The sequence below is a fragment of the Neopsephotus bourkii genome, unplaced genomic scaffold (genome assembly GCF_033783945.1).
Source record: "Neopsephotus bourkii isolate Nb327-2 ecotype Australia unplaced genomic scaffold, CSIRO-AGI_Nbou_v1 NB_838, whole genome shotgun sequence".
NCBI classification, from domain to species: Eukaryota; Metazoa; Chordata; class Aves; order Psittaciformes; family Psittacidae; genus Neopsephotus; species Neopsephotus bourkii.
The window spans coordinates 1244488-1272274 of NW_026901334.1; the positions used below are offsets into that span (position 1 = coordinate 1244488).

Below are 27787 nucleotides of genomic sequence, written 5' to 3' on the forward strand. Positions count from 1 at the left end.
AAGAAAGGCAGAAGCCTGACACCCATCTTCTCACTTGCCTCCTACAACTGCACAGGAGCTGTAGCCACACACAGGTTCTACCTCCACACTGCTCTCCAGCCTCGATGCCAAGAGCAAAAACGCTACAATCCCATCTCAAACAAGTCACCCCCTAGAGCAACCAAAGGCCTTAAAACCCAGGCAAACAACCCAATAAACAAACACAGGTGAACAAGCAAGATGCAGGGATGTTGAAACTGCTCGGGACAACTACTCTCCACCTACAGGACATAAGTCAGACACCTGACGAACTACTACTCTGCACTAATTCCTACAAATGGTATGTCATCTCCCAAATGGTCATCCACATGGATTTTCAGATATTCTGCCTACACTGAGGGGAAGGGAGACAGAAATATGATGAAATAAAAGACCAATGCAGAGCATGACATTTTATTTTACACAAAGGGAATCTTTCCGTAAGTTTACAATGAACATGCTAAATCTTAATGTGCTATCCAAAATAACTAACCCCTATTAACCAAACACAGGCAAACACCAACTCTTTGAAGATCAAAAGTTCTACTTGGCTAGAAAAAACATGCATTTTCAGAAGAGTTTCCTAAACATCTTAAATTTACTTATACCCATCAACAAAACAAGCCACTGCATTCTCCAACATCAATCAGTACCCTCTAGAAACTCGTGCTTTTCCAGAAGATGGACAGTTCAGAAGCAGCAAGCAGTGACGAGAACTCATAAACCTGACTCATCTTTTTGCTGGCTTGTAAATGATCACCATAGATAAGCACTGAGTTCCTATCCAGACCAGGAAACACATCATGCAGAGAAAAGGTGGAAGTAGGAAATAGTATATCCAACTCTGAAGAAAACCTAGTATGTTTTAGCCAAACTATATATCTCTTGTTTGCCAGAAAGCTGAGAGAAGCTAGCCAAAGACCAGCTAAAAACTTTTGTGACTGTTTTGTGAGTATCCGAGAGCACGCAGAGACTGGATTCGTACCAAGATACCACTCCATTAACAGTACTGAATGATCTCATTGCATCACCAGGCATTCTTGTCATCCTCATTCAATGCTGTCAGCTGTGACATACAGCTGACTTACCTGACAGAGGTGGCAGGAATCCAGGGTGATGTGTTTAAATGCCGTGAAGTTTCTACTACAGCAATATATTCACGCAAGTGCTGCTGGAAAGCACTTCCTCACTCGATACTCAGTGTTTGACAATGATGAAGCCTCTCTGACCGATTTACCTAAATGACTGCATCTCTGTGATGAAGCAGACCAGACAAAATGGGCCCAAGTGATAAAAATAGCTGCCTGCCCACCCGTCACCATGTGCGACTCCAGCACTATCATTCAAGAGCATTCTGTAACTGGATGACATCTGCTGACGAAGAACCCACACAAGATTCTGTCAGTGCTGGCAGAGACAAACATTTTGAAGAGTCTGTAGTTGATGAGTGGTCAAAGGCTATAACCTGTTACACAGCAGTTCAGTTTAACAACCCTCTGGTTTCTATACCTACTCCATCACACCAAAACATCATTGATGAGCAACACTCTATACTGTCCTGCAAAGACACACTTCAGAACCCTGGTTCCTTGTTGTTTGACCTCTAAGTTGATTTCCTATACAGATCTGAAGTTCGAGTCTTGAACTTGCACTCTCACAGCAGGTCTGCTATGCTGCATTTGTGGTGCGCAGTACCCACAGAGATACAACTCCATGTCCTTTAATGCAGATCTGGGGAAAAGGCAGGCGTAAGATGCTGCCACCAGAGCAGCTGATAAAGTTAGTTCCTACCAGCCCTCTTTCCTGAGGTCACCTCAGGACCACAAAGAACATTGCATCAGATGAATTATTTTCCTTGGTGTGCTCCTGTTTCACAATTTTCTCTCAGCCACTCTTGTCACATCCTATGATGGATGAAAATAGGTACTGTGAAAGGGGGAAAAACACAGTGTTCCACAAAGATGAGAGCAAAAATAAGTTGGCTGCTGCCCTCAGATTACTTTTGCCCTTACTCTACCTGCTGAGTATCCTGAGTTGTCTCAGAGACTGAGCTACCAAGTGATCTGTGCTGCCCCAATACCTCTAACATAACACTCCATAACCTCCAACGGCTGTAGGGTGAACATGCCTGGCACAGCGGAAAGACCACTGATAAGGTGAACAAATATTCAAGGAAATAAAGTTATCAAAGGCACAACAACAACTGAAACGGGACCTAACTCCAAGAACTGATCTTACACGCTTGCTCTTCAACTGGTTTTATGCATAAAGAGCTGAAAAGTTAAACAGTTTGCAAACTGTTAGACATCTAAATTCTCATTCATAAGAACATAATAAAAACGTAACCTCATAGAGGAATAGAAGAGTAATAAAATTCATTTATGAGAACAAATACCATTGAGCGCTTTCACACTCTTGAATTACCTGTACTGACTATAACCCTAACATGTTGATATCAATAGTCTTATTTTATATCTTTCTGAGTGAATATACTCCAACGTTACAGCACACATAACCTCTCCTACTCCTTTTAATACCATTTCTGGCATGTATTATAACTAGCACAGCTCTCTACAGGAATCATGAATTTGAGGCTATTAAAAGAGGAAGTTCATCAATTTCCAGGGAAATCCTGCTTACTGCCCTTATTATCACTAGGTTATTCTTGACAGTTCAATATAGTAAAAGAAGTTTTAAGGCTAGAATGCTTCCATTGAATCAGCTGGAAAATAATAGGTCAAAATAATTAACACATTCATAGAATGTGGTCCTTTTTCCCTCAACATGTCATACAAAAGAAAATACCATTGGTGCCAGGCTCTCAAGCATCAACTGGAATTTAAACAACACAGGAGCAGGATGCCAGCATGAGAGATGTTGGATATATTTTTACCAATGTACTCTTGCAGTTCCACAACAACAGAACTCTTTCCAGTCCACAGTTCATGTCACATATATATTGCGCACCACATCACTTCACTTGAGAACTTTGGATAACAGTTTGCATGGATGTTTTCAGACATTTCTGAACGTGTTAATTCAACAGATGCTAATCAGGATTCTTACTGCTATTCAGAAGCTAGAATGCAGTGCGCTCTCTTAATAAGACAAATTACATATTGCCCAAGCATCACATAACTCCACTGAAAGATAAACTCTCAGAGTATCACAAATAAAAGTCCATTATTAAAAGGAAATAGATTTAAATGATCCCAGCTACCAGGAGCAGTTGTTCTGAATTCCTGACTGGCCTAGCCACAGTGGAGAAAACAGTTTTCATCTCAAGGGACTGGGGGATGGAGAGGTGCTGCTGCTTTTGTTTCAAAGGAAACAAGTAAGCTAACTGTCTTCACAGGAGCATAAAGCAGGAACGAACAGTGATCACACTGGTCAGGTTTAGATTATTTGCGTGCGAAATCAATCAGAAGCCTTGTAACAACAACAACCACCTCCCCAAGGATTCCAAACATGAAACCAGAGCTCAGGACAGCCTCTCCCGGAGGCATGCCGCCCTCCCTGCGGGAGAGCTCCAAGGTTCAGGGTCTTCCCTGCAGAAGCCTCATCCTCCTGCTGTCTGCTGACAGCCTCCTTCCCATTCCTCCCCACCGGCTCCTCCGCTGGTGTGCCCGCGCTGCTCCTCCGCCTCCCAAACATTAAGCCCAGTCATGACAGCTAAAGACGGCCTTAACCCCGTGTTACAGGCAGGGTGACGAGCAGGCCAACGGCGGGGGCTCAGCAGCCAGCCAGCCCACCCTCCTGCCGCCCAGCCCCGGACCTCCGACCACCACCAGCGGGAACCCCGCAGCTCGAACCCGGCAGCGGCAGCTCGGGGAGGGGAAGCGATTCGAGAGCCTCGCCGCTGCCCTGCCCCTCCCCGGGGGGCAGCTCCGGGGCCTCCATGAGGGGAGGGCGCCAGCGCCTTTTGTGCCCCTCCAGAACCAGCCGGCGCCCAGCCCCGGCCCGACAGCGGGGGACAGTCGGGGGCTGCTCGCCCCAGCCCGGGGCCCGCTCCCCGCCGCGCACCGACCCTCTCCCGCCGCGCACCGAGCCACCCCCCCGCTGCGGGGAGAGGCAGGGCCTGTGCCCCAGCTCCGACCCGGCCCCGGCTGCACCCGCCTGCGGGAGGGGAACGCGCCGGGGCGGGCGCGGTCCCCGTTCCTCGATCGGAGCTCAACCGCCGGGGTCGGAGGGCCGGGTCCCCCCCTCAGCCGCCCCCTGCGGCAGCGTCCGGTGGGGCCGGTTACCTGCTGGCTGAGGGGGATGAGCGCCGCCATCTTCCTCCCACTGATTCGGGCAGCGGCCGGGGCGGGAGGGGTGGGGGGAGGCGGGGCGAGCGGCGGCGGGAGGCCCCGGCCGCGCCTGGCACCGCGCGGCCCGGGCTGGGGCCTGCTGGGCCCCTGCAGCTCCTCGCGTGGCTCCGGGGGCTCTCCTGCCCTAGGCACAAAGCGAGCGCGGCTTTATCTATGCCCGGCAGCCGCTCCCCACCCCGCCAAGCCGGGGCTGCGCCCGCGGCTCCGTCCGGCTGCAGCTCAGCCCCTGCCTCCCGCAGCCTCCCCGCTCCCCGGCACGGCGCTGCTCCGGCTGCCTGGCGGTGACCTACCTACGGCGTGGACAAAGTAGGTCTAGGGGCGACCCTGTGGAACGTTCTTCCAGGTAACTAATGGACTTGCATCCAGCTTGCTCCTGGATAAACCCAGTTATTTTACTTCAGTCAACCTTGTCAAAACGGACTTCAAACTAAGATCCCTCCGGTCTATGATCGCATTTTTAGCATCAAATAGAACAAAATGCAGAAATCATAGAATAGTTTGGGTTGGAAAGGACCTTAAGATCATCCAGTTTCAACCCCCCTGCCATGGGCAGGGACACCTCACACCAAACCATCTCACCCAAGGCTTCGTCCAACCTGGCCTTGAACACTGCCAGGGATGGAGCATTCACAGCCTCCCTGGGCAACCCATTCCAGTGCCTCACCACCCTAATAGGAAAGAATTTCCTCCTATATCCAATCTAAACTTCCCTGTTTAAGTTTTAACCCATTTACAGCAGTGTACAAATCACTGGCTGTATGAGAAATAAATCATGGGGAATTTGTTCAGGGAAAAACAAGTACAAGGCAACTGCCACTGCAGTGTATTTCAATAGCTGTCGAAGTTCTTCAACCCATAGCATCACTGATACTGTTGTACAGGGGACAGCCCTCCGACAAGCAGAAGGGAAAGAATTTGGCCTCAGTCACTCCACAGGCAAGAACCACCCAGCTTCAGTTGGGCTTTTACAGATCCTCCCACTCCTTATCTCCTTACCCCACACAACTTCGCTCAGCCCAGAGGTAAACGCAAAACTACGGGCTTTGGAAGCCTGGCCTCAGTTTTTGCAAAATCTATAGCATTAGTACATAGGGGAGGAAAAGGAAATGTAAAAGAGCAGGAGGGCCTGAGAAGGGATGAAGGAAGTGACTGAACAAGTTACAAGAGTAACAGGGCAGGTCAGCCAGAAAAGGACACATGGTTTCAACTTCCTGCCTCACCACCCTAACTGGGGGGAAGTACACAAGTTGTCTGAACACATTTGAACTCCTAAGGACAGATTTGTGGATGGACAGCCTGTTGTCACTCAGCCCCACACCACCACAGAGCACTAGAACATTCTGCCAGCGGATAAGCCATGCAGAGCAGCCACGGTGCATTCGCAGCTGTGGTGACGGGTTAAACTCTGACAGGCGCACAATGACTGCAGCAGCTCAGCAGAGCTGATCTCCTCCTTAGGCTGAAGTATGCTGTGAAACACGCTTCACGCAGTTGACACGCTGAACCCTCTAATGAATACCCTAAAAAGGTTATGAGGGTATCTCCTGAACAAAAAATGAGCATGAATTTTACATTTCATATGAAACCACTAACATGTAACTCCGTTCCAAAACACAGTGCTTTATTACAGGTGTTTCTAACATATTTTAGCAGTGTAAAGAAAAGCAGTTAAGAAGAAAAAAATTAACCTTTTATATAGATAATTTAACTCTGTTGTAGTATTTTTCATTAAATGGAAAATGGTAACAAAATTCAATGCTAATTTTTTGTAAGAACCCTGTTTTGCTACAACTCCACTGGTGCGAATTTCGACGCACGGTTAACAAACATCAAAATCCTTCAGTGAAAACATTCCTAAGTGACTTAAGTGAACTTCTTAATATCAACTTCTTTCAAATGCCAATTAAAGCTCTGCCTTGGTGTCAGTGTTCTTCTCTGCTCTGTCCCTTCCAGATTGTATTTTTCTCTCTAGCTTCTTCTTAAACTGTTGCTTAAAGTACTCTTCTTCCATAGCCCTTTCTCTCGCCTGCTCTTCCTCAGTCTGCTTTATGTTCATTTCCTTTTCAGGACCCTAATATTCAGATGTCATTTTTAGGCACCGAGAGGTTCTTGATCAGACCCAACAGGGCATTTTTCAAATGTGGTCATACAGAACCAAAACAGAAACAAGAAGTTTGTGTTACCTTTGTTTCTCCCCATGTTTCATCACCAAAGTCTTCTGCATATTCCTCATCATCTGTTATCAAGAAGTTGTCAAAAATTGTGCCAGCTCTCACCTTTGAAGGAATAGGGAAAAGAAAAAAGGAATAACTGAGCTGCTTGAAGCTTCAGTTGTGGACCTCAAGTCAGGTGGAATAAGCCAGACTTCACAGTATTCACACCAATTATTTTAGGCCCCTCACTTCCCTGTGGATGATTATCATCCAAAGAATAACTACAACAGAAGATCAGTGTATTTTACAGGTTTTTCAATTCTGTACACATATTTACATAAAAGTAAGGTAAAGACTTAGGTCCCTCAGATCCAAAAGCAATAGATAATTCTTATATGATTCTACGATAAACAGGTTGGTATATATTCAGTGAAAGAAAAGTTGCTTTAATTTTCACTATAGGCATCTCACCTGCCAGATATCAAGTCCAATGACACTAATATTTTCAAAGATGTAGATGCTGTAGTCTGGTGAATAATTTGGATTGTCAATCTGTGGGTGAGGCCAAACTCCTCTATAATTTGGGTTATCAATCTGCCTTGGTTTCCATTCCCCCTAGGATAAACCACATGTTCTGAATTAAGTCAGACAAATAAAAGTTGCTTAAAGTGTTATATGTAGCTAGGATTACAAAATTATTTATACTCTGTATAGAGGGTTCTTGACCCTAGGATAATGCCATTCTCCATTCACAACATCATCCCAATCTCCAGGCTTCTCAGCCCTCATGTCCATGATGTATTCAGGCTCATCCCAATCCTTTAAAAAGATTAAGAAAGCAAAATTAGTGCACAGTTCAACTATATCAAACACGCAGGCAGTACAAATGAAATCATCCAGCAATGCAGAATAAGGAGAGCAAATTACCTCAGGTTTGACATCGTTTGGATCATCAATTTCGATTCTATCATCCCAGTCCACTGGTTTCTTCACTGTTGGATCGTTAATTTTCTTGGGTGGCAAAAAATCTAAATCATCTTCTAAGTTGCCAGATGCAACCATTTCATTATCAATTTTTACCTTGTAAGTCTGATCTGGCCTTATAATCAAAGTATAGAGATGGGTATAGCCATCAACCTGGGTTTAAAAGAACACAATTTTTAAAGAAAGAACATTTGTTAAGAACCTTAAATACAGATCTTGGGAATTGCCTCACACCAGAAATATACTCCTAAGTTCTAATGGACTTTTCATAAAGAGTAGTAAGAAAAAACACTGCATTCCCAAAGTGTCTACATGTCAGTGGAAAGGGCCCTCTTTCTAGGAAATGTGGAATTAAAGTTGCAGTTAAAACACTCAGTGATATACAGTTTTTTATAACATACAGCACTCTTGCAACCTTGTTCCATCCTGTATCAGTAGTAGGTGTTAGAAATGCAATAATTAAGCTGCAAACATATTATCAACTAAGAAATATCTTAAGTCCCAAAATTAATATGATTTAAGATATGATGGAACTCAAAAGGTATTACATGTTTGCAATAGTTGCTTTTTGTTTTTTCATGCTCATATCCCTGTAATTTGCTTATTTTAACATTTATATATCCTTGAAATGTGTATTTACCTTGCATCTGATCAGTTTCTTGATTGGATGGGGTTTATTCTTGTAATTTAAAATAACATGGACTTTCTTTGTATCAGATCCACAAATATCTGGCCCTATAAAGAGATTACATGCATTACATTACATTCTCTGCAAGAAAATACAGATTGTTTCCCTTTTCCTCATAATAATGCTAGATATGTCCCATCCCACATATTTTGATGTATTCCATTCCATAAAGCACAAATCCAGGCAAAATAAAGATTATCTATGGAACAAGGTGAATAACTATATAATAATATCAGATCCATAATGTCACATTTCAGTTGGACATATTCAGTTGGACTATATAATAATATCAGATCCATAATGTACAAATTTCACTAAGTCACTTGAAACTACATATATGTAAATAAGAGCAGATAATGGCCTACAGGATGTTTTAGTTAAAGGTCTTAAATCCTGCTGAACAACTCCTTTTATTCTCAGCTCAGTCTAATCATTTTCACTTATGTCTTCAAATCAGCTCAGAAGGTTTGCAGCCATATGTGATTTACAATGGTTGCATTAATATGTATTTTGATATTAGAGATCTCTCAAGCATGGAAGAGCTAACCCCTTACAGTCACAACATCCTGATTTTTTTAAGACAGCCTTCCTCTACAATTTTTTCCTCCATTTCCACAACCATCTTTAGAAGAACTGCACAACAGCAGTGACAGTATTTTAGTAATGAAGTAATAACTCTAAACTCACCAAACATGATGTAATAATGTGAATCTCCGCTGAGCTTCTTCTGGTCCAAGTTTGAGGGAAAAATCTTAACATACCCCCCACCACAATCTATCTTCTGCTCATGTTTCACTGTGTACTGGATGACCAGAGTCTTCCCTTTGTTACTGAATGGTTTAAATCGTGATGAGATAGCATAAAACTTAGAGTTTTCAGTAGTTTGTAGACCTGCAAATACATTACTGTAGTAAGTCAAACTTACATTTTTTCCACATTTGCAAAGAAAAAAATAATTTTATTGCCATGCATGGCACACCTATAAAGGCAAATATGTAAATAGATACAAAGGGGTTGCTCAACTTGGAGAACAGAAGGCTCCAGGGAAACCTTAGCGCAGCTCCCAGTGCCTAAAGGGGCTGCAGGAAACCTGGAGAGGGGCTTTGGACAAGGGCCTGTAGGGACAGGCCAAGGGGAATGGCTTGAACTTGCCCGAGGGGAGACTGAGCTGAGCTCTTAGGCAGAAGCTCTTCCCTGGGAGGGTGCTGAGGCGCTGGCACAGGGTGCCCAGAGAAGCTGTGGCTGCCCCATCCCTGGCAGTGCTCAAGGCCAGGTTGGACACAGGGGCTTGGAGCAAGCTGCTCCAGTGGAAGGGGTCCCTGCCTGTGGCAGGGGTTGGAGCTGGAGGAGCTCTAAGGTCCCTTCAACCCAAACCAGGCTGGGATTCTGTGATATCCTTGATTCCAGAGATTTCTCCCATGGCATATTTTGAATGAAACTCAAATACCTTTATCTAGCACTGGATCTCCATAAAACTTCCCTGCAGTGAGATTAAACTTCCCAAAGTCTGGTTTGTACTCAGAATTCATCCACCTCTTCTTCCACTTGGCTGTCCCATGCAGTCAGCACCAGCAACAACACATGAACAGGGTCAGTACAGTAAGGGGCGGGGGAAGCTCCCTCCCCATCAGCGTACACACAGCCGTTATTACCGGCAGCTGCCCCACCGCCCCCTCTACCCTTTAACCTCCTGCCTTCGCCCAACCTCCATCCAGAAACTGCTCCCGGAAATACACCGTGGCCCGGGCAGAGCCCACTGCAGTCCCAAGGAGCAGGAGCAGCTTCAGCACAGCGATAAACGGCACTGCCCGCCGGCACCCCCTCAGCGCCGCCGCCATGACCGCCGCCCTCACACCGCAGCTGCCAGCAGCTTCGCGCCTCAGCGGCCACGCCGTTCCCATGGCGGGCTCTGATTGGCAGCGCTCTCCTTAACGTGTTTTAAACCGGGATAGGATTGGCTTAACGCCCTCGTGACGTTTCACATAACGAAGTGCATTTCGGGGCTTGTAGTCGGCGCTGTCATGAACGTAGTATCCCTTCTTGGGATTGGCTGGGTATGTCTCCGCAGAGCCAATGAAGGGGCGGTATGTTTGGGTGTCGCGGTCTCTAGGATACGGCCCAGCCTCGGCCTGGAGGAGCCGGTGCTTCCGCCGTCTCAGGCCGGCCTCGGGATGGCTGCGATCCCTCGGGTGCAGCTGGCCCCCGCGGGCGGCGGGCAGGTGAGGCGGCAGCTCCCGGCCCGGCCTCTGCGACCCCGCGCTCAGTCCGTACCTGGGCAGCCTCGGGGTCCGGGTCGATGTGGGAAGGGCCCCGGCTGTAGGGGGCGGGAGGGTCTGCTCGGGCAGGGGAGGTGGGCGCGGAACCAGCTCTTTATAAGTACCTGAAAGGAGGTTGTAGTGAGGTGAGGTCAGTTTCTGCTACCAAGTAACGAGTGACAGGACGAGAGGAAACGGCCTCAAGCTGCACCAGGGCAGGTTTAGATGGAGCTGAGGAACAATTCCTTCCCCAGGGGGTGCTCAGGCATTGGAACAGGCTGCCCAGGGCAGGGCTGCAGTCACCGTCCCTGCAAGTGTTCACACAGCATGGAGACGAGGGCTCAGTGCTGTGGCTTGGGGTCTTGAGGTTGGATTTGGTGATCTTAAAGGTCTTTTCCAACCTGGTTGCTTCTGTGATTTTAACCATGCCGCCTGCCTCCGCCCCTGAGGGATCTTTGTATCCTCTTCTTGCAGAGACACCACGATGACCCCCGAAGGCTCATCACCGCTACCCTCAGCCTCCAGCCGCGCTCCTGTGGCGACTTCTCTGCGGCTGACCCAGAGAAAACTGGGAGAGCACAGCTCTGCCCCAGCAGGCTTGGGCTGCGCAGTGAAGACACGCATGGAAACCAGTGGCGCCGGATGTCAGGAAGCGCTCTGCTGGCTGGAAACAGCCTTGTAGCAAAGAACCCTCTGGGAAGCGCTTCCCACACACGGTCAAGCTCAGCGCTGAGCAGAGTGGCGCAACTGGAAAGCAAAATCATGAATCGGAAGAAACAGCTGGAATTGCAAGTCACCGACTTGGGCCAGAAGCCTTTGGATGAGGAGTCCCTCTCCTCTGCTTCCAGTCACAAACCCAGTGCAAGGGGCAAGAGATACCTAAAGAATCATGCTACTGCCAGTGGATATATGACCCTCCGTAATGCCTGTTCTAAGGAAGAGGAAAGCATCCAAAGCCCTAAAAAGAACGTTAAACAACAACTTGGTTTGGATAGCGATGAAGAGGAAATGAGAGAATTGATGGAGTGTTCAAGTGTAAATGAGAATCAGAGGGTTGTTGCAAGTGATTCTAAATGGGGTCCAAAGGTAAATACAGACTTAGCTGGATTATGGATTTTTTATTTATGCTTTTATGGGATTGTTTTAATTGGTATGTCACTTTTTATTTAGGTAACACCAGGTATGAAATCTTAATTTTGCATTTGTGACTTGGTCATGATCTGATTTAGCTTCAATTCACATCTTAAAATGGCTCTATTTTTACCATTATAATCTATTTTCCTTTTTAGTTATCTACACATAATAAATGAAGTAACACATAAATCTGTTTTGCATGTTCTTCAAAAGAAGAAGATTCCAGTTTCATCAGGAATGCCTCCTCCATCTCCTAAGGAAATTTCAGTGGCAGAGGGATCTAAAGCATCTTGTCTTCACAGCAAGTACTCGGAGAGTAGAGCTGGTTCACCACCCAGAAGCACGTCTCTACGACATAACGCGAGATCTCTGTCGCTGTCATCTTCCATGAAAGGCAATACTGTAAAGATTACTCTGCCTAGAACAGGCTACACCAAGCAAAGCCAAAGATCCCTAGAAAGTGACAGAAGTGAAATCTCTTCATTAGATGACTTGTTTTCTAGAGCAGCTGATGCAGAAGATTCAGCTAACAGCAGCTCAGATGGTAAGGTTTCTAACATACTGTCTCAGTAGACTTGGCATGAATTGTACTAACTACTGCTAAATTGACTAATGAGCATGGGCAAAGACTCACTTTGAAAGGATTTACTGGTGTAATTCTACATAAACCAAGGCTTCACCAAAGGAATTATGTTGATCTGTTTCTTTTTTCTTAGTTTTTCAAAACTAAGTTAAAGTTTTAGAGTGATTGCTATTCCGTTTTAATATTACACTTCAAAGTAGGATGTAGTAATGGTTTATTTTTTCCATTTTCTTGCTTAAGGGAAAGTGTACTGCAATTTTCATGCAAATTCTCCTGACAATATGTAATTTGATTTCAGACTTCAGACTGAATATCCTGAGCCTTGATGATTTGGCACCAAATATCACCAGTGAGGCAGCAGAATTAAAGCAGCAAGTAAGTAGGACTTCCCTACTAGCACACATTTCTGCCTTTCTTTGGTGGGTATTCTAGAATAAACACTGCTCTTCTGCTCATAAGGTGAGGTGGGCAGGTAAAGGTTAGAGCAAGATTTTACTGAAACCTGACCAAGTTCATTTCTTAGCATCTGCATTTCCTTACTCAGTGTAACAGCACTGCACAGCTTGCAAGGTGACACAGAAAAGTGACATTTTACTTTCCTAATAAAGCAGAAACTCTCAGTTACTGACTCTCAGCAATGTGCAGCAGAACAGATGAAGAATAATGGAGGTATAGTCTAGGTCATATTTTCTTGCTTCTCCTAACATACAGCTGGTTTGTTTTATAGGGGACACACATGCAAATTACTCAGGAACCAAACAGAAAGCCAAAAAAAGATACATTCCTGGTGGAAAAGGGCCAGGGTTCTCTTAGAATGACAAGTGCAGTAACTGCTGTGAAGGATCCTTCTGATGAGGATGTTGAAAAAACTGTGACTGAAGCTGGACTCTCCGGGCATTTAAGTGGAGTTTCTGCAGATTTCCCTAGACAGAAACAGGATTATCTTGATCATGATGACAGAACTATTAATTCAGAGTATTCTGAAGACTTTGAAAGGTCTCCATCCACAACAGACAGGGAATCTGTAGCAAAAACATCAGAGGAACACTCGGAGAGCTGCACATCATCTGGAAAACACCCATCTTCAGCATCGTCACCTCGACTTCCCAGAGCGCGGCAGGAGCAGGTACACAGAGTGACTGTCAGAGAAACTGCAGTTCAGACAACGGATCCTCTGTTCACCTACTGCTGGCCAAAGGGTAGGTTCACAAGATATTGCCCAATTTAGGCTTTACATTTGTAGGTTTTATATGCCTTGCTAAGAGTTCTTGCGTTCAGTACTAGCTACCCCAGCTGACATGAACTTAAACACTTCCTAAAGCCTGATGCTTGAATCTGCTGTCTGTAGGGAAGATGGGGATTGGACAACAGATTAATGAACTCTGAACTGGTTTTTGCTATGAAAGAAACCAAACCCAAGAGGAACTCTGGGTGGATGAGCTGGTGTTAGCAACAGAACTCACAATAACCTGAATAACACTCATAGATGTTCTGTGGGGTGGCTGGGGGGATTCTAGAACTATTTTAGCATTTATTTTTTGCTGACAGAATTCCCTGTTAGGCTCTATGGCAGTTCTACAGCAGCTGATGGCCCAAGAGACTTCTGAAGATGAACCAAGTTCTAGTGCTAAACCTCCAACCCCCAGTAATTGTGATTTTATCCAATACACAGCAAACACCTCAGCAGTACTTGACCCACCTGTAGGAAACAGTTACGTCGATCCCATACCTATTGCCAGTCATGTCATCAGCATGGATGCAGTAGAAGGTACTGAAAACCATATTTCTTACTATTATGTTACTGTATTTTATGCATTTAACCTCTGCTTGAATTGTTCAGCCCTTACTATTGACTGTATGTATCACTAACGTGTACACGCTCCATGTCTTACAGCCTTGACAGCATACAGCCCGTCAGCCCTTGCTTTAAACACCATGTTGAAACAGCACTTGATGCTGACTCAGCAGTTTGTAGAGAACATTCATCACCTTCACATATCACTCGTGGAGTCATTAGAGAATGAGAAGTTCCACTACCATACCCTGGAAGAGGCTAAAGAGGTATTTATGATAGACCAGAGTCAGTGCTTCTAGTATTTGCAGCAAACAGATTTTCTTTGCATACTATTAATCAGATAAAATTCCTTCATAGAAGAATACTACTATAATTCCTGTACCTATATTACCAACAAATTAACAGTTTATATAATAAAAAAAAGACTGAAGGCTTAGTGGAGGCCATCATTTTGAAAGCAGCTTTTCAGGTGCAGCATTTAGCTGTTCTCAAATTAATGAGGCTCTTCCTAATGCAGCAACAGAAGGGTCAATTTCTGCTGCTAGTATAGGAAAGTGCAGGGATCTTGACATGAAGATCTAGTAAGAAACTGTTGTTGGGTTCTGTTTTTTGCAGTACATCAAGAATCACAAATCCCCACCTCTAACACTTGAGCAAGCACGTGAAGAAGTTCAGAAAGCACAGGAGGAAAAACTGCTTTGATTCTTCAAACATGGAGTAAAATTTGTATTTACAGATCTCCAGCTGCCACAAGAAACCCTTCCAACTCACACAGTTAGTACAAAGCCTGCCAGAGCTTGCTTTAGATGTTATTGTACATAAGTTATTTTCATAGATCTGATGTTTTTACTCACGTAGGTGATACAGGGACAGGCAGGAACCTTCAGCCAGACTATGTCAGAGTTCAGCAAAACCAAAACTAAGTGCTCACTTCTCTCCAGGAGTGTGGTAAGTCTGATAGCACAGCATGCACTTTATCCTGTGATCATGGTAGAAGTAAAAGTCTGTATTACAGCACCCAAGGAAGAGAGCATAGTAGAGAAATACCATATCCTGACTTAAGTGCCATACAATGTTTCTGTAGAATTAGCCTTGTCAGATTACTACAAGACCAAACACACACAAACTGAAGACAAATTCACTACAAGGCAGGCTTATAGCCAATGGACAGGAATCCACTGACTGAAATACGAGCCACCATTTTATTTTTATTTAATAAAAAAAAATGTGTTTATTGGAAGGCAAAACAAAATTCACAAGTTGGTAACACAGAGGTGGTGTGTGCTGATTCACAGACAGTTACAGTTCCACAACTACAGTAGATCTAGAACAAATGGGTATTTCACCATATTAACTGAATGGTTTCAAGAGGGTTTTTGCTATACAAACAAAAGACTCTGGAAGAGGTTATACCACCACGCAGACCTCTGGAGTGGAAGTGCAGTGTAAGGGCCTAACACCTTCAACTGGTGGTCTCTGGAAACAGTTACAAAATGGGTGGGTTTTTTTCCTCTCATGTCAATTAAAGGAAGGTTCCAAGAACATTTTATTGTCAGAAACTTGCAGAGCAGAGAAAATGGATTCTCTTCTATTGAGCTACTTGGCTTTTATTAAAGGGTATATACAAAAATATAAAAAGCTTAAAGAATGTCTTCTGTTACAAAGCATTGACCATCCCTTAGAGCACAGTTAACCCTTGTGTTCTGAGCAGAGTTGTGACTGCAGCGGCTGGTGTGTAGGGGCGTTAAGTTGGGTGGTAGGTTCTAACAAGCTCGCACAGTGCTCATAGGTCACCTGTACTGGAACTAGATGCTTCATTCCCCAGTTAGACATTAGGATACACTGCTCAGCATCAGTCTGACTTGATCCCAAGGCAGCACCCCTCCACTTCAAATAGAATTAACCTTTTGAGAGAAATAAACATACATTATGGAACTAGAGAACATACAACCACATCAGATAATGTCTGTATTCCACAGGAATGAATGAACCACAATCCTACACCAGGGACCTGGGCTGGGCTTTCGTTCTAGTATAAAATGGGGAGCTAATTAAAAAATTTTGCAAAATAAATGGAAATTCTTTTACTTGCTAGACATGTCATAGGAACGAGTGGCCTTATCCAAACACTCAGCAAGTGTTGAAATACATGTCATAGCTTTCCATTTGTCACCATAGTTTTAAAAGTAATTCATTTGTCACTTCCTCCAGACTTTAATCCGGATTTATACAAGTTTAATGTCTTGTAGAAGATGCAAGACATCTTTCTTCAGAGAGTCTTATTCAGGTGGTGGAGGGTCTTGCGTTTCACGCTTCACTGCAACAATAGGGAAAAGAGTTCTTACGCATTCTGCAGTTACCTAAGCTCTCTGAAACGTTTCATGGAATGAGGGCTCTATTAATAAGGATTTTTTCCTTTTGGGCTTGCTTTGAACCCATTTTATTACACAGGGCTACGGCAGCCATAGGCAGAAGTGACTTTTCATTTAGCATGCCAATTGCTTTCCTTTTAGTCATCGGCAAGTTTAGTTCTAGTAACAGACTGCAAAAATCCAGCACTTGGGACATTGTCTCCATCTCCGAACCCTTCCTGCCATACAGTGGGTTTATTACTGGTTCTCTCTTTAACAGAACACAGTGCTAATGGGAGAAAACTCAAGAGTTGGGCTGGGCCAAAAGCCTGGTCTGAACAGTAAGCCTCGTCTAACTTCATTCTGACCACAAAGCCCTTTCTGCTCTGGCAGCCATCCCTCCTGGGGCATGGCTCCCTCCATTGCCTCTGCCATTGCTCCTGGGGTCAGAAGGGGAACATTCAAAGGTGCAGGCTCCTGGGGCTGTATCAGGATGGGGCTTACACAGAACAGGCTCATTAATGAACAGTCAGAACTTACACCACCATTGCTGAAAAGTTAATCAGAGTCTATGTCTACTTACCTTTATTGTACCCACTACCTTAGAAAGAATTAAGAATTGCTCGTCTTTGGATTGGGGATTACAGGCTAAGGTCAACAGGACAAAAGCACTATCAAGTCCACAGAGTTTTTCAACTTAGAAATAATCACTTACATTCATCTCGGGCCTTCATGCGAGCGATAAATGAGTAACTTTTATTTCTTCGGTAGTTTTCGTAAGGGTCGTCTAATGCAACTCCCACTCCTTTGTATTGATCCCATTTATCTCTGATATCCCCTCCTTTAATTGGATCCTGAATCCCTTGTTCCTTGGCTCCCAATCCACCAGATCCACTCCATCCTGCCCAAAGGACACAACATTGAAATCCTGCAATTACTAGAATTTGGAAGACAGACAAACAGATACTTTGGAAACAACGAAAGGGAGTATCAATTTGATGTAGCAGGATGGTAATGGAGAGCCTGAAACACCACAGGAACTGTCCCATTTGTTTCAAAACCATTCAACACCAGCACTATCCCAAAACACTTTTAAGAGGGCAAGGGAGGAGGCAGTGTGAGGCCAAGCTGCTGGTCAACCCCTGAGCTGCACTCACAGGGAGATAGAACACCTTGGATAGCAAGTTCTAGCTGATGCCAAACTCAGGTCCTTGTCTTCCAGATCCTTTGCAGAAAGGCAACTACCACCACTGCTCCATGTTTCATACACTTACATCTCTGAGTATCCTCACGCTGAGCTTGGAATGCCAATGGATAATTCCTTATGAACATGCATTAGTTAACTGTATCCATGAGTGTGATGCCTGGTTTTGTTTCCTGGCTTGTGTTAAGAGTCCAAAACAGGATCTTACCCATTTTCACTAGCATTTGATGGCCTTTATTTTCTTCTCCAAGTCTTGATTCTGGAATAGTAGGCCCAGAACTGGAGCCCAAACCAGCAGAAGAACTAAGGAAATAAAAAGAACAAACTAAGAACAAGCAATACTGTTCTGACCCAAAGCAGGGTCACTTATATTCAATACTAACACCCAACAAGCTATTCTTTTATAAAGATTATGATGTTACAAAGGTGTCAGAATCACCCTACCTGTGTCTTGCTACAAATGAAATCAAACACTACAGTCTTCCTAGCAGAGAGTACTCAGAGGATTTCTCCTGCTCCCCATGAAGACACATAAAGCCACCACAACAGAGTAACATCCTCTCTATAAGCACATAAATTGTTTCTATATCTGCTTTCAATCTTCTTTTCTACTATTTGCTGAAAGCTCATTACACTCAGCTTAGGAGAAGGAATCCTCCTTGATACTTCTCCAAACAACACAGGTAAACCAGGACATCAACAAGCAAAAGCTTACGGAGGAGTGGGGCTGCGAGACCGGGACCGGCGCCGCCTTCCAGGTGAGTACGACTTCGACCTTGACCGTGATCGTGACCGCGAGCGGCTGTGAGAGGAGCGGGACCTGCTCCGGCTCCTGGAAGAGGTGAGCACACAAGGCCAGATGTACAAACTACCCCAGCACAACTACCCTGAGGGCTGGGGTTTGTCCACCCCTCCACTTGCCAAGGGCTGGCCTGCTGTACTCTACCTGGACTGCGAGCGGGAATAGGATCGTGATCGAGAGCAGGAGCGAGAGCGTGACCTCGAATAGGAGCCAGATGACTTTGAAGATCGGGAATTGGACCGGGAGGACGAGCGACCGCGGCTTTTAGACCGACTGCGAGACCGAGACGGCCCGCTGCCCAGATAAAAGCAGAGAAACCCCAGTGAAACTCCTCGGAGAAGCACATGTAACTGAAACACACTTGTGATCCAATTCACGTGACACGCAAGCACTGGATTTCTGCAGACAACCCAATGAAAACTTGAGTGTCGCAAAAACCATTTTCTGCAGATTAGACAAATTCCAGCAAGCTGAAGCTCAGTTATTCCATCAGCATGTTGCTGAACAGACTTTCCCTCTGCATTTAACCCAAGATATTCCTAGCACCTTCCAGGCAAACAGCATTCACAAGGCAGCACATGGGATCTCTCACCTATTTCTCTTCTCCTGACCTTTCCTCCGCCTCGCTCTCATTTTAGCTCTGAAGAATTCGTACAGTCCATTCTGCTCCCAGCCTTCACTGCAACAAATCAACCACAGAACCGACATCTGTCAAATTCTGCTTCCATCAATGGAGACGTTCAGGATGTCCACTGGGTTTTGTAGGGAACAAAGGGCCTGGGCAAAAAGGTCTCACAAATCTCAATGAGATCAAACAGTGTGTGCAGGTTACAACACAAGAGCACTCATTTCAGCATTAGAAGAACCAAGACACAGGCGAAGGGAGAGAGAGGCACTTCGTGGTTTGAGACAGCTTCTTAGGGCATTTTCCTTACCATATTGTTAGCTATACCTACTCTTACCTGTTTCTAGGCCTGTCATGAGATGGTGGACTATAAAATGCCTCAACCGCAGCCAGCAGTCTCTCACTGGGGGGCATTGGGGGTGGAAGACGTATATCTTTAGGATCTAAAGGTTTATACTCATGATCTTCAAGCTGCCGGAAACAAAACAAATTACATTCGTGTCATGTGTCATGGGGTAGCTACCTGAAGAGAGAAATATAGATTTAACTGTGTAGGGACCTCACATTTCACTACTGGGATAAAAACTGGTCCAGACATAAGGATTGTGCAGGTGACCCAATGCTTTCTCGTGCTATCGCTACCATTTTGGGTTCTACAAGCAAAGCCAGCACTGCCCAGGTTGCAGCATTAACTGGCTCATCAGGTAGCTAAAACGCAGATCTCATCTATCCACCTTTGTGTAACAGTGGCTGGCTGGAAGCCTGGCAAAAGCTGAGAGTAACATGAAGTTGGTGACGGAAGAGACCCTCTTGTTCATCCCAAACACAGAACACAAACATGTATATCCCTGAAGATGCTGGCACAGATACATTTCCTGTTCTCTACCGTTCTTTGCATATATAACACCAGTATTGCAAACATCTTTGTACGAAAGAACTCTGAATACCAAAAACTAGTACACAGTGGCCACGCCAGAAATGCAAAGTCCCCCTGGCCATCTGAAAATCAGCAGGGATTTCTACTTTCTAAAAACAGGGATAAGATTTTGAAGGGTAAATTAAGTCTTTCACATACATGAGCTCAACGAGCTTTCACCGGCACATAACACTGAAAAACACTGCAGTTTTCACTACCCTCTCCCTTAGCTCCTGCCCTTGTAACCCGTACAAGAACTCTGACTAATGGGTGCTGGATGGAAGGATTTGAAATGATAAATGTCCACATTAAACTGTCCCTAATACCAACCACAGGATTTTGATCTTTTAATCCCAGTAGTCAGGACCCATTGCAAGCACTTACTTTTACAAGTGGAGCCATCAGTCCAGCAGGAAGATCAAAGTAGGGAACGTTTGGCACCAGGCTGGGATCGTCGTGGTTCATGTGCGGGGGGCCCTGTCGCCGCATGTGAGGAGGCTGCCCATTAAAGCCATGAGGGGGAGGCCCGAAATCAGGGTGCTGCGGCCCTCCCCAGGGAGGATGCTCGCTGATTCCAGGATGAGGCAATCTGTGACCAGGATGATGATGAGGAGGTCCGATTTCTGCAGAGGGAGGATTAAAACGCTTTATTTTGCTATAGGGAAAGGAAGGCAGTCAGAGATGTACTTCAATTACTGCATTCATCCTAGAAAAGACCCTTAGCAGATCCAGAAAAGCAGCAGAACTGCAGAACTAGAGGCTACAGGGCTGCATTTGTCAGTATCTTGCAGCGCATCTCCCTCCCTGGCCACAGCTACCGCTCTTGAGACAACAGGATACTTGAATCCTAAGCCACTGCTCACTTAGGGACATACTGTGGTCAGAAAGTACCACAAGAAAGATATGCTCAAGAACAAAAGGTTTCAGATGTAGCAGCGCAGCTACTGGTGGGATCTTTTTCTGAAGCCAAAATGCACAATCAGGGCTTAGCATGGACCCATAGTTCTGTCTTTATGCCAAATCAACACACAAACCCAAGTAAGTATGGCAGGAATTAACTCACATGAGTAGGTGACAAGAAAATACTTTGTTTAAAGAGGCATTTCAAGCAGAGGCAGAGATAACATCCTGTTAAACCAGAGATGTCCCTGATGGACGAACCATTTGCCGTGAGCGCCAGGATACCCTGCTGAGCTCCCTGCACTACACAGAGAGAAATGCAAGACCAAAAATCAACACCCTCTGCAGCAGGCCCAACAGTTTTCCCAGGAAAAGCCATTACAGCCACTGCCCAATCTTCAGTCAGCACCGTGTGCTCCGCTTCATTAGCACTTGAGCAGTCTGTGCTGTCATTGCTTCACCACTCTCCTCATTTTACACATCTGTGTTAGTATATGCCCTCCTCCAGCAACTTCCCATGAAACAAGGATGTTTTGGATCACCAGTCCAATCCAAACCAGAGCATGTTTTCCTGAGCTTCCATGTTAACTGGCTCAGGACAAGAAAAGCTGTTCTCCTTACTCAGGGCCACAACTCCTCAAACAAGCAACAAACTCAAAGGAAACAAACAAACCAACCAAAGGAACAATCTCTACCGAAGAAGTTAATCACAATAAGCTCCAATCCACTGTTTTTTCCACATTTTTTAGACTTGGGGAAATGAGAATCTTTTAAGCTTATAATAGCAACTCCTACATAGAAAATGAATTGCTCTTTAAGTGGCTTATGCAGAACCACAGCAATCTTTAGCCTTTACATTGACGAAGATCATTCTGGAATAATCGTAACTTCTGCATGTGAAATAGAAACTGCATCAGGGCAGAACTACATTGGACTTCACAGGGAAGCCCACTGCCAACTCAGAGCCACCCAGGCCAGGCAAGCAGTGTCCTGTGACTACGCTTTACGACCCCATGTTCCAGCAAGAGAGCAAACCAAACAAGGGAGGAGAACTGGAGCTAAGGACTGGTTTTACTGCCACTACCAAGCCACACAATGTTAAAGCAGATAATTGGAGCTTTTCAGTGAAAATAAAGAGAAAATAAAAGAAGGGCATAGAATGTATGCACAAAAACAACTGTTACCAGTCTGTCCTCTCTCTGACTTCCTCCATCTATGGAGGGCACAGCTGAAGAGCCCTCACCTGTGGCTTCATGTGCAGGAGACTGAATTTACAAGCAAATGGTGCTTGAGCTTACTTTTTGCTATAGGGAACTTAAGCTTACTAATTTGAAAGTGAAGCAGTCACAAAAGGGTGGTGATCAGCCAGTGGAGATGCTGACTTGGGTTTGAACTACAGGTTCTAGTTATCTGCATCCATTAGGGAAGGAAGACTCAAAAAGCAAGGAAGCATCCAACTCTTATTTCCTACCAAGTTGTTAGCAATGGCTTCCCAAACCCCCAAACTCAGCATTTCTCAGGAAAACCACAACAGTCCACCAAGGATAAGCTGTCACCCCAAAGCACTGAATAATTTCGTAATGGCAATCAGCATCGCAAGGTAAGAAAACCTGGCCTGGTACACACTTTACCTTGAGGAAAATCCCCCTGGGGGTAATCAAACCGATGAGGATAAGGAGGCCTTTCAAAGGGATGGCGAGGTGGAAAATCATCCTGCATGAAGCGAGGTGGAAAGCGGTTGAAATTATGCGGATGCGGGGGCTGGTTGAATTGGGGATGTTGCTGATGTGGAGGAAATGGGCCTCTGAAGTGAGGTGGCCGCTGCATTCGAAATGGAGGTTCCCTTTGACCCCCACCCCATGGAGGTTGTTCATGCTGGTTGTTCCACGGGGCTTCAAACTGGTTGTTCCAAGAAGGATCGGGCTGGTTGTTCCAAGGTGTCTCTCGCTGATTGTTCCAGCCTTGATCTCTCTGCTCGTTCCACATTCCTTCATGGTTGTTATTCCACGGAGGACAATGAGGTGGTCCCTGGTGGGGAAGCAAAGGAGCCTGGTCATCAGGCTACAAAAATCAAGGTGGCAAGAAAAAACAATCTCCCCCTTTTAAATAATAAATACACATAAATTCAGCCTGTAGGCAACAGACGTAAGAACTTGCTGTCTGAACAACCACAGCTTCAGAGAAGAGACAGGAAAAGACCAAACTGTTACTGAATGAAACAGTTCCATACTCAAGACAGTAATTCTTGTTCTGCTTGTTCATAGGGAAAGTGCAATGGCTGGCAAAGTGAAGTACAATTTATACTTTGCCTTTAACTGAGCTCACAATGAGAAAGCTTGGCATTTGAATCTGGATTTGTAACTTCCACAGCTAAGACTGTCACTCTGAACCTCCGCCACCCTTTGGCCTTGTTTCAGAACTACGTTTCTTACCTGTTGTTGACCCCACGGTGCAACAGGGTGAGGCTGGTCAAACCAGGGTGGTTTATTTGGAGGAATCTGATCATGAGATCCTGGGCCACGTGGTCCACCAGAGGCAGGATCCTGCACTCCAGACCCTGATGTGTCGTATTCTGTAGAACCAGCTAAAGGCAGCTGAGATTTAACATCATCTGAAACAAATTGGAGACTATTATAAGCAGCCGGGTCACGTGCAGCTAATAAGACACCAGCACACCTACAACAGGCTCCATGTGAATTCTGCTGGATGCGTAAGCATTCCACAAAAATCTGTTAGTGGAAGAGAGGATTTCTGATCCATTTAACATCCGTGGCTCTGGTTCTTTTATATTCAAGAAGACTGCACCAGCCTCAAGCTTCCAAAGAGCTTCAGGCTTTTGCCTGACCCAAACCAGCACAGCACCTCAGTACTACAGAAGGAGCAAGAAAGAATAATACCCTCCCCATGTTGCCACCCACCGACTTCTGCCCAGGTCTCCAGAACAGGTTAGTACCTGCTTGTGTAACTGGAGCAGATGATGGTGCCGAGGTTGGTGCTGCTGCAGAGGCTTGAGGTGGGGGGGTCGATTTCACCTCATTCTCCAGTGGTGGTATTTGTATTTGTTGCTGCTGCTGCTGCTGTGTTAAACTGTTTACAAACTCTTCGTGTTGAGTTTTCAGGTTCTGGATCTGCTGTTGGAAGGCTACTTGTACAGGCTGTACGACTGTCGCGTATTCAGTGATCAGATTTGCCTGATGAGATCAAGTAAGGAGGAACAAGTTACCACTACAAACCAGTCATCCTATCTGCTCATTCACAGTCTCCTACACTGGCCTCCATCCCCTCTCCCAGGGAACACATGAGAATGCAGGGTAACCGGGCAGAAGAGCCTAATCACACCACGTAACTCTGTGACGATTTCCAGACTACTCTCTGCAGGCTGGAATCCATCATCTATACTAGTGCCTCACTTGCAAATACAGCTAAAATCAACACCATTCATTATTAATGCTAAAAACTAATAGTTCCTGCTGTCACAACAATTTTTATGCTTAGTGCATCCGATTGGCAGCTATGGTTTCTTTAGTTTCCTTTTAACCAAACATTCATTTCCATAACAAGAGAACACACTGTCAAAGATGTACATGACTGTAGCAGTGAGAAATGCAAACACATTTTCTGGATCGCATCAGCAGATGGGTTATTGAATGTTTGATATAACAGGGTTATATTTTACATTGTTTTTGTAATCCCTTGTAAATTACTTCAAGGGGGGGGGGAAGAAGGATTAACATTTACCTTTCAAAAAAGAAAGGAAAACACTTCCTAAACTTGTTTTCAAAATAGCTCCATAAATAAAGCAAAGGGTTACTTTTGTGGCTAACCTGGTACTGGCCAAGTCCAAGAGCCGGGCTCTGTAACTGCTGAATAATTGACTCATCAAAGTACCCATTTTTCTCCCATAGCTGAAGAAGCTGCAGAAATTCAAGAGTGAAAGGTTTTTAGAAATGCTGAACAATACAAGAAAAATGGAGGCACAGCACTTTTATGTCTAGCTTTGTCAAAAACCCTAAGATATCGGCACTTGTCTCTGAACCACTGAAGATTCAGATGCATTCATCATTATGGTAACTTCTAAATAAACCCTAGGTGCTTTTAAGTTCTAATTTAAACATGAATTGAAGCACATCCTCTAACAGACTTTATGAAGATCATCAGGCTAGAAAAATCTCAGGGGTCCTCTTTCACCCTTGTATTTGTGAATTTGCCTAGCACCAACCTAACCAAGGAAAGCATACGGTTGAACTAAACCCAGATACTCACCCTGGCAATTTTCTGTTGCTTATCCTCCTCCACTGCTAGGAAACTTGTACAATAAATAGGCACTACCACCTTCTGCAAAGCAGCCAGGAGATCTCGTGCTTGCTTCCGCTGGCTTCAAAAAAAGAATGGGAAGAGTTACTGCCTTTCACTGTAACACTCAGAGCATCCTAACACTGAATTCGTCTCAGCTCCTGCTGCACTAAAAGTAACAGACTCATAAAATAGAGAGGTCTCTCCTTTACATTTTTACTGTAAAGTCTTGTCTGGAGTAAAACCACACACACAAAAGCTGAATTCCATTATTAAAGCACTAGGTCTTTGTGCCAGCTATGGACATCTTAAAACAACTGCTAAAATGAGATATAAAAAGTGACTAGTCAAACCAACAACCTAACAGAGTTTCACCAGATTCATCAGAACAGCGAACTGAAACCCACAGTCTGAGTCTTACCAGTGATGCAGTACATCATTGATTAAATAGATGAGATGTAACCGAAGCTCAAAGTGAGCTCCTTCTGCCGTGATGCGGTTCCGCAGGTGCCCAGCCATCAGTTCGCAGTGTGCAGGAGACTTGGCATTACTGAACATCCAGTTCTTGCCAGCCTTTGAAAAGCACATGTAAATACTGTAAGTTAATCAAATGCATTCACATCATACAGACTTCCTAGGACTCTGAAATAACTGCAAGAGGGAAGTTTTCAAGGAACAGCTATAATCTCACTGACCACCCCAACACAACAATGAACTACACAACCTCAAAATTCATGTTACACTTCATCCACAACCACAGTGACTGTTCAGACGTAGGCCACTTACTGAGATTGCATCTTTTGTACAAGTGTCAATTATTGGCTGCAACAAGTTGTCAAATTCGTTCATATCTAACTGGGTTTCCTCCAAAACTTTCTGCATTTGTTGCTCAATTGCAAGAGCTACTGCTGATGTGACTTGTTCCTGAAACAAAAAGTAGGATAAAGTAAGACAGAATTATCTTCCATCCAATATGCTTTTTAAGAACTATGCTGCTGTGTCACTGTCCTCTTAGCCACATGTAGCTAGCTCAAAGACAACCACAAACGTGTCAGTTATTTGGTTTCAAGAAATAAAGACTCTCCTTGTTCTTCACAAAAAGTCCAGTTCATTTCCACCCTGTAGTTTTAACAGCAGAACATCTCCTAAAAAAAACCATTAGTACAAAGCACACAGTACCCTCCCACCCCTCAACAGCATCCACCTTAGAATATGCCAAGCTGGAACATCCTGCAGTTCCCAGCAACCTGCAGCAGTAAGCAAAGATTAAAGCAGTCACCATCTATTCCACTTTGCAAACCCAACAAGGTTTTCTGTACAGTAAATAAACTGCTTTAATCAAAGACGGATCTTGCTAGTACATAAGATAGATCTGTTCCAAGGAGACGATGGCAGCTGCCACAGAACAAAAATAAGCAAAGCAATGCTCCTTCTCCTCCCCAGACACATGAAGCAGCTACCACTACTCAGAAGGAAACCTTCCTTTCCCCCTTTGCTCCTCATTTCTACATCCACTGGCAGTCCTGGACAAACCACGGGAGTGCTTCTCTTCCACCAACCTGTCTCATTGCAAGGAGATGCTGCTCCTGCTGCTGCAGGTTCCACTGGCTCTGCTGGATAAGCTCCTCCACGGAAGGAGTGCCCTGAGGAGCTGGGATAGGTGCAGCCGGTGGGAGAGATGGCTGTGGCAGCGGCTGGATCTGCGCAGTGGCCTCGATGTCTTGACTTTGCTTGCACAACACTATCAGACAAAGTAAACTTGTAAAGTAACCCTCGCAGAGAAACCTGCTACCACCAGCCCACGTGAGAACCACGCTGGTTCCAAAACAGACCCTTGCTCTTTACGTAACTGCTTAAAACAAAATAAGAACCGTGCAGTTGAGGGTGAACAGTGCAGAAGAGGAGCGTCAGCAACTCCTCGGCCGCTGCGAGGGGAATGACTCCAACGCACGAGCAGCCCCCGGCGCTGCTGCGCGGAACACCCGGCTCTCGAGGGCCCTGCGGGCGCTGAACTCCCCGCGCAGCCGGGGCCCGAGGCCGGCCAGGCCCGCACCGCAGGCGGGGGGCGTCGGGAGCCGCGAGCAGGGCTCAGCCAACCGCCCTCATGGCGCTCAGAGGACGGGAAGCGGCTGCGAGGCACAGCGAGGCCGGGGAGGGCACAAAGCGGCTCCACCGGCCGGGGCCGGGCACCAGGGGAGCCGAGCCCGCCGCGGCCCCCACTCACGCTGCTGCTGCTCCAGGGCCAGCTTGTACTTGTAGTAACCGTAGAAGTCGCCCCCGAAGAGGAAGGAGAATTTGGGGTTCTCCTTCTGCTTCTCCATCGTCATCTTCTCGAACTCGGGCCCGTTCCGCGCCACGAACTGCGCCAGCTTGTCGATGACATTCCGCAGCTCCTGGTCTGTGGGGACACAGCGCCGTCAGCCCCCGCCGCGACCCCACTCCTCTTCCCGCACCCCCGCTCCTCCCCCCGGGACCGCGCTCACCGTCGGGCGGCAGCGGCATCTCCATGGCTGCGGGACAACGGGGCGCCGCCGGACCGCCACCGCCGCTAGGCCGCACCGGCCGGAAGTGCCGCGAAGCGCCAGGCGGTACGCGCGGCCGCGCTTTACGGCCCCGGCGCTATGGAAACGGCGCGGCGCACATACGGCCGTTCTCCACACAAGAGGCGGCCGTAGCGGGCAGCGCGGCTCGGGCCTTGGGCATTAAACGTGTCCTTTACGTCGAGGGAAAGCCCACTGCAGCCGTATTTAAGCCTTAAACAACAATAAACCAAAGG

At 45.7% G+C, this 27787-nt stretch overlaps 4 protein-coding genes and 1 long non-coding RNA gene across 10 annotated transcripts in view; 2 read left to right on the top strand and 3 right to left on the bottom strand.

The window, feature by feature from the left end:
* EPS15L1 (epidermal growth factor receptor pathway substrate 15 like 1) overlaps positions 1 to 4396 on the bottom strand; it is a 216548-nt gene extending 212152 nt beyond the window's left edge. For 3 of the 4 annotated variants that reach the window (XM_061355856.1, XM_061355855.1, XM_061355857.1), the window contains exon 1: positions 4263 to 4396. In XM_061355856.1, coding sequence (XP_061211840.1) covers positions 4263 to 4292 — 30 coding nt within the window. In that variant the 5' untranslated portion in view covers positions 4293 to 4396. The remainder of the gene's footprint in view (positions 1 to 4262) is intronic. The other variant, XR_009725840.1, reaches the window with a different exon arrangement.
* Positions 4397 to 5928: 1532 nt separating this feature from the next.
* CALR3 (calreticulin 3) lies at positions 5929 to 10054 on the bottom strand. The gene is made up of 9 exons (XM_061355716.1): positions 9859 to 10054; positions 9601 to 9702; positions 8841 to 9044; positions 8106 to 8200; positions 7409 to 7618; positions 7187 to 7300; positions 6953 to 7096; positions 6512 to 6604; positions 5929 to 6399 (listed from the first exon to the last, which is right to left on the bottom strand). Exons 1-9 carry the CDS (start codon positions 10052 to 10054, stop codon positions 6232 to 6234), a joined length of 1326 nt encoding a protein of 441 aa, XP_061211700.1. The 3' UTR covers positions 5929 to 6231.
* Positions 10055 to 10839: 785 nt separating this feature from the next.
* CUNH19orf44 (chromosome unknown C19orf44 homolog) lies at positions 10840 to 15558 on the top strand. The gene is made up of 7 exons (XM_061355874.1): positions 10840 to 11494; positions 11756 to 12086; positions 12424 to 12500; positions 12853 to 13324; positions 13798 to 13893; positions 14020 to 14186; positions 14536 to 15558. Exons 1-7 carry the CDS (start codon positions 11051 to 11053, stop codon positions 14620 to 14622), a joined length of 1674 nt encoding a protein of 557 aa, XP_061211858.1. The 5' UTR covers positions 10840 to 11050; the 3' UTR covers positions 14623 to 15558.
* Positions 15137 to 27619, bottom strand: CHERP (calcium homeostasis endoplasmic reticulum protein). Of its 3 annotated transcripts, none has more exons than XM_061355871.1 (18): positions 27495 to 27619; positions 27236 to 27409; positions 26571 to 26752; positions 25798 to 25935; positions 25433 to 25584; positions 24982 to 25093; positions 24543 to 24632; positions 23672 to 23909; positions 23151 to 23329; positions 22350 to 22746; positions 20203 to 20441; positions 19240 to 19373; positions 18870 to 18956; positions 18422 to 18571; positions 18191 to 18307; positions 17684 to 17778; positions 16987 to 17172; positions 15137 to 16237 (listed from the first exon to the last, which is right to left on the bottom strand). In XM_061355871.1, the coding sequence occupies exons 1-18, from the start codon at positions 27517 to 27519 to the stop codon at positions 16200 to 16202; spliced, it is 2733 nt and encodes a 910-aa protein (XP_061211855.1). In that variant the 5' UTR covers positions 27520 to 27619; the 3' UTR covers positions 15137 to 16199. The 3 variants fall into 3 exon arrangements, with proteins under 3 accessions (XP_061211855.1, XP_061211856.1, XP_061211857.1); XM_061355872.1 differs by having other exon boundaries at positions 15137 to 15824; positions 27495 to 27534; XM_061355873.1 differs by lacking the exons at positions 27236 to 27409; positions 27495 to 27619 and adding an exon at positions 26862 to 27120.
* LOC133213572 (uncharacterized) lies at positions 23919 to 24830 on the top strand. Its single transcript, XR_009725842.1, has 2 exons — positions 23919 to 24060; positions 24624 to 24830. It is a non-coding gene; the product is annotated as an uncharacterized LOC133213572 (long non-coding RNA).
* Positions 27620 to 27787: the final 168 nt, after the last annotated feature.